The sequence below is a fragment of the Mesitornis unicolor genome, unplaced genomic scaffold, assembly GCF_000695765.1.
Source record: "Mesitornis unicolor isolate BGI_N332 unplaced genomic scaffold, ASM69576v1 scaffold10631, whole genome shotgun sequence".
NCBI classification, from domain to species: Eukaryota; Metazoa; Chordata; class Aves; order Mesitornithiformes; family Mesitornithidae; genus Mesitornis; species Mesitornis unicolor.
The window spans coordinates 1-5,140 of NW_010163123.1; the positions used below are offsets into that span (position 1 = coordinate 1).

The 5,140-nt window shown below is 50.8% G+C and overlaps 1 protein-coding gene across 1 annotated transcript in view; it reads left to right on the forward strand.

Annotated features, from left to right (window-relative positions):
• The first annotated feature begins 3,025 nt into the window (after positions 1-3,025).
• Positions 3,026-5,140, forward strand: part of SCYL3 (SCY1-like 3 (S. cerevisiae)) — a 13,778-nt gene continuing 11,663 nt past the window's right edge. The window contains exons 1-3 of the mRNA XM_010193830.1: positions 3,026-3,255; positions 4,102-4,287; positions 4,970-5,083. Coding sequence (XP_010192132.1) covers positions 3,091-3,255; positions 4,102-4,287; positions 4,970-5,083 — 465 coding nt within the window. The 5' untranslated portion in view covers positions 3,026-3,090. The remainder of the gene's footprint in view (positions 3,256-4,101; positions 4,288-4,969; positions 5,084-5,140) is intronic.

Consider the following 5,140-nt stretch of genomic DNA (forward strand, 5'->3'; position numbering starts at 1 on the left):
CGGGCCGGCTGCTCGGGCTGCAGCCGGTGCCGCCTTGTCCTGCCGGCCATTCGGGCCTCGCTCGGGACAGGTCCTGCCAGCCCGGCTGAGGACACGGTGACGCTGCCCTCCCCCCGTGGGTGTTTGTAGCTCGCAGGGGTGTGCGGTGGGGGCAAGAGCTCGCTTTTCTGGGAAGAAAGCAAATACCGCATTGGTGGTTGTAGTTGTTTTGAGTGCGCCGTGGGCAGTAGTGGTGATCCCAGCAGCTGTTTTCTCAGGGAGCCCTCGGTGTTAAAATGCGGGCTCTTTCCCCACGGCTGGTGCCCAGGGGTGAGCTGTGCTTCAGAAAGTGCAATTAAATGTCACTTCTTTTCCCAGCGAGGCAGATTGCCCACCTGACCGTGTCCACGGCACTGCTTGTGCAAGATGCCTGCTGGATGTTTGTAGGTACTGTGTTGGGCAAGCGCTGTCTTTGGGAGCAAAGCACCCATCACCTCTGACAGCGGCTTCAGGAGGCTCTGCTGGTGTGGGAGGTGGCAGGCAGGGCGAGTGGAAAGCCAGGAATTGCCTCACGCTTAGCTGAGAGGTGACAGGGCTTAATGCAGGTATCTCATACGTGGGGGATCATCACTCCACAAAGCCGCTGAATTGAAATTCCAGCTCTCACACTGTTTATGGTAGCAAACCCAGATTGTTCTTAACTACCAGTCCCTCTGTGTTTCCCTGCTGGGCTCCTCTCCATCTCAAAGTGCACTGTGTGTTCATGCTAACAATTTATTGAAGATAAGATATTAAAGGGTTATCATGTGGGTAGTGCTCTTAACCCACAGAGCGTATGTGGTCCTCACACATTGCAGTTGTGTGACTGGCACTTTACTTCAGCATTGGAAGAATTCTTCCCTGGGTGTTAGCTACATAGGCATACACCTTTGCAAATGCTTTTGCCTGCTGGCGTTTCAAAACTTGGCATGTTTAGGAGTGCGGTGAAAACAAAAAGAAACCAAGCAATAGTTTTGTGAAGCTGACATGTCCCTGAAAAGCGTGGCTTGTGGTTCCACAGGCTGCTGTTGCCGCTTGGTTGGTGGTGGTGTACTCCCTTGAAGGTGCTCGGCATTGATACAGGGAGCCGGTGAACAAAGCAATGCTGAAAAGAGCAGATAATGCAGATAAATGGGCTCCGCTGTGCCTGGGAGGAGCAGCCAGTGCCATTACACACAGGTAGGGAAGGGTCGAGCTCCCAGGGAGCAGCTGGAGAGGAAGCCCTTCGTCTTGGGGGTTTCGGTCTCTCTGTGCCAAGGAGTTCACAAGAAAATCCTTTTTAGAAATGTAACTGGTGCACGGTGCTTCCCTTTCATCCTGTGGCTCCTCTGCGTAGTGCTGGGAAGCTGCAGTTCAGACTTCTGTAGCTTTCCTGTTATTTCTTAAAGGTCGCTTTGAAGGAATTGGCACCGAAGAGGTGCAGATCCTTCCCTGATACTAGAGGGTAGAGAACGATAGCAAGTTGCATGTTCTGTAGATAATTCAGAGTTAGATTTTAGGTGGATCAGGGGACACAAGCTCAGTTTAAACTTTCAGGCTGTAGTAGTTGTGCGCTCACTCAGTAAGCTCTGGGGGGTTAAAGTGTGTTCACATCAAGCTGTTAAGAGCTGTAATGTGTTCTGGCTCCCACATCTCATGTGTTGGTATGGTTCATTCCTCCCAGCAGGACGCACAGGTAGAGTTGTAGCTACCTGTTTGTTACAGAACCGTTTCCTAACAAAGGATTTGTGTGAAGTCTATTAAAAAGGCAGCATTCTGCTCCTTGCCAGTGCTCTTGTTGTGCAATTGGCTTATTTACATTTAATAAAAATGTCAGATTGTAACAAGTTTAAATACAGGACACTTTGGGGGCAGGAGAGGTAATTAAGTTAGATAACGAATTCTTAACTAAAGCAGTGAAAAGAAGCCAGGAAACCACAGCAGCTCACTCTCCAAAAGGCCCCCAGCGCTGCTGACCTCGGTGCTCCTGGGAGGGCTTGATCCAGAGCCGTGGGAGAGGGGCCAGAGCAGCAGCTTTGCTGGAGCAGCTCTAACAGGGAGCTGAGAGACTCCCGTGCTGTTGCCCTTCTGAAGCCTCAGGTCACGGCTGGAAACAAGCACCATAAAGCGATTCTCCAGTTGCAAAAAAATGCTTGGGATTGGGTGGGTTTTTTCCCCTCCTTTTCCTGAAAACTGAGGTTTTTCTCTCTCTCTTTACTAAAGGTGGTTTGCTAGCTTCTGTGTACAGAGCGGTATTCAGGGGCTCGCCCGTAGCCTGCGATCACAAGCCTGATCACAGAGCGTGTGCTCAGTCAGTGTTTTCGAAAAGAGCCTCTGCAATCAGCGTGTTTGTTTCACCGGTTTTGCATGTGAGGAAGCAGCACAAAAATCTGTGTCAGCCTCTTGCTGACAGAGGCTGTGGGAGGCAGGAAGGGTTGGCAGGCAGGTGGGATATTTGTCAGATGGAAAGAAGGGAATGGGGGGCAAACGTGCTGCTGGAGGAGGAGGTTACCTGAGCACAGCGTCACTGAAGCGCTCTGTGGCTTGGAGAATTGAGGAATGGCTGCTTTTAAGAAGGCTGGGGGTGCCTCGTGGCCTAAGGTGGTGGCAGTCACTGTTTCTGACTGCTGACTGGGCCTAATCTGAATTAAACCTCCAGAGTAGGTGTCTGCATGACTCTGGGTATTGGTGGATTCTCGGTTGGGTAGCCAGGTCAAGGAGTAGCTGTGGATGCCGTACTGTCTGTGTGGCAGAGCTGGTGATGTCTGCTGGTGATGCTGGCACAGATGCCAGCACAGTCCTAGCTCCACAGCTAGAGAGCTGCTCGCCTGCTGATCTGAACCCTTTTGTGGATACTTGGTTTCCTTTACAAAATAAATGATGGGGATTTTATTATTCTCCCTAAATTGAAGGAGAGGTTACTGCCAGGAGGGGGTTCTTCATGGCTGTTTCATGCATTGCAGAAAATGCTCTGAAGGTGAATGGAACAGAGCCCGCCAGAACTAAATCTGTCAAAAACAACAAGAAGTCTTCATTCACCCAAAGGGTTTGTCATCAAGAGGGAACCTCTGCAACGGCTGAACTGCACAAGTGATGGGCTCGGAGAACAGCGCTTTAAAGAGCTACGTGCTTGAAGAGCTACCGTTCACGCTGCCAACGGGACACACGATTTATCCAGCCGTGCTGCAAGATGGTAAACTGGCTTCAGTCTTTGTGTACAAGCGAGAGAATGAAGACAAGGTTAATAAAGCTGCCAAGGTACTGTACAGAGCGTGTCTGGGACAGGCTTATCAGAGCTGTCCCTCTTTTTTCTTGGGTGGGTGGGAATCAGTTAATGAGTGTCAGACGCTTGGGGAGTGAGGGCAGGAGGAGAGATTGAAGTTGACTCTGGCTGCAAACAGGCACCGTGCAGTGGGAAAAAGGGGTCAGCAGCTGGGAGGCTCATTGTGCGCTGCAAGATGCGAGCGGTGGTGGGAAACAGTGTTGGGATAGCAATACCTGTGTGCATCTGCAGAGTACTGCTCTCATCATAGAATCATAGAATGGTTCAGACTGGGAGGGACCTTAAAGCTCATCCAGTCCAACCCCTTGCCGCCCCCTCCCCCCAGCCCAGGTTGCCCAAAGCCCTGTCCAACCTGGCCTTCAACACTGCCAGGGAGGGGGCATCCACAGCTCCCCTGGGCAACCTGTGCCAGTGCCTCACCACCCTCACAGTAAAGAATTTCCTCCTAATACCTAGTCTAAACCTACCCTTTTCCAGTTTAAAACCATTCCTCCTCATCCTGTCGCTACCTGCCCTTGTAAAAAGTCCCTCCCCAGCTTTTCTGTAGGACCCTTTCAGGAACTGGAAGGCTGCAACCTGTAGGTCTAAGTCAGTGAGTGTTTCTGGGGTGGGCCATGTTAATTATGTGTAACACTTCACCTAGGTGTATTATAAAAAATTCTGGAGTGAGTGAGTGAGTGTGCTGAGTGCTTGGTGAGGAGCAGGGATGAGCTGTCTAAATGCAAGCAGGAAGCGTGGCTTTAACCCTTGTACAAGGCTAAGCTCTGCAGCCAGAAGAGCTGCCTTGGGTGAGATTTAACAGATGTCCTTCTTTCTGGAAGCACCTGAAAACCTTGCGCCACCCTTGCCTGCTGCGCTTCCTCTCTTGTACTGTGGAAGCCAATGGGATCCACCTGGTTACAGAGCGTGTGAAGCCTTTGGAGATGGTCCTGGAGACGCTCTCTTCTGCAGAAATCTGCGCAGGGATCTACGACGTGTTGCTGGCACTCATCTTCCTCCATGACAGGGTAGGAACCACTAGCTGGTGTTATCAGGTTTTGGTGGGAGCCAGGTGAAATAGGTGACAGGAGACCGTTGTACTTGGGCTTGCCTGGATGACTGTCTCATTCCTGATTCCTCACAGACAGACAGACAGACCCATGCCCCACAGTTCTTCTAGGCTGAAACGGCTAAAATCATAGGCTGCTTTGTTGGAGGAAGGGTAATTGAAAATGCTGTGGGTTTTGGAAGTAAGGGAGCAGTTTTCAATTCGTGAATTGACATCTGCTTGCAGTGCTGCTTTCTTTAGGGAAACAGGAGTGCTTGGCCTGGGCATTTATTTACTGCTGTTGCCACGTGTCAGAGCTCGGTGTCACTGCTCCCCTGTGTTGGCACTGTGTGTTTGTCCAGGGCTGCAGTTCAGTCCCAGCTCAGACTGTGGCTTTTGGGGTTTGCGTTGGTAGTTGGAGCTCTTCTCTGGATTTATAATTGCATTGCAAGGGCTGTGACAATTAGAGCTTGGTCTGCTCTGAAACCCCAGCCCTTCTGCCTGGTACCTGCCACTCACCTACAGAATCCTGAAGGACCCTTAGCACTGTGTGCTTTTTGGAAACGTTTCCTCAGCTTCTCACAACACTTAGTTAGAACTGATTAAGATTTTATGTCTCTACCTATCCTCTATCTGCGTTACCCTTTTTTTTTATGTTTTAGGGAAACCTAACGCATAACAATGTCTGTTTATCATCCGTGTTTGTAAGCGAGGATGGGCACTGGAAGCTGGGAGGAATGGAAACAGTCTGTAACTTCAGTGAAGCCACCCCAGAGGTAAGAGCCAAGCAACATTCACCCTCTGAAGCCTGGGAGAGGGCCCCTGGGCTGCTG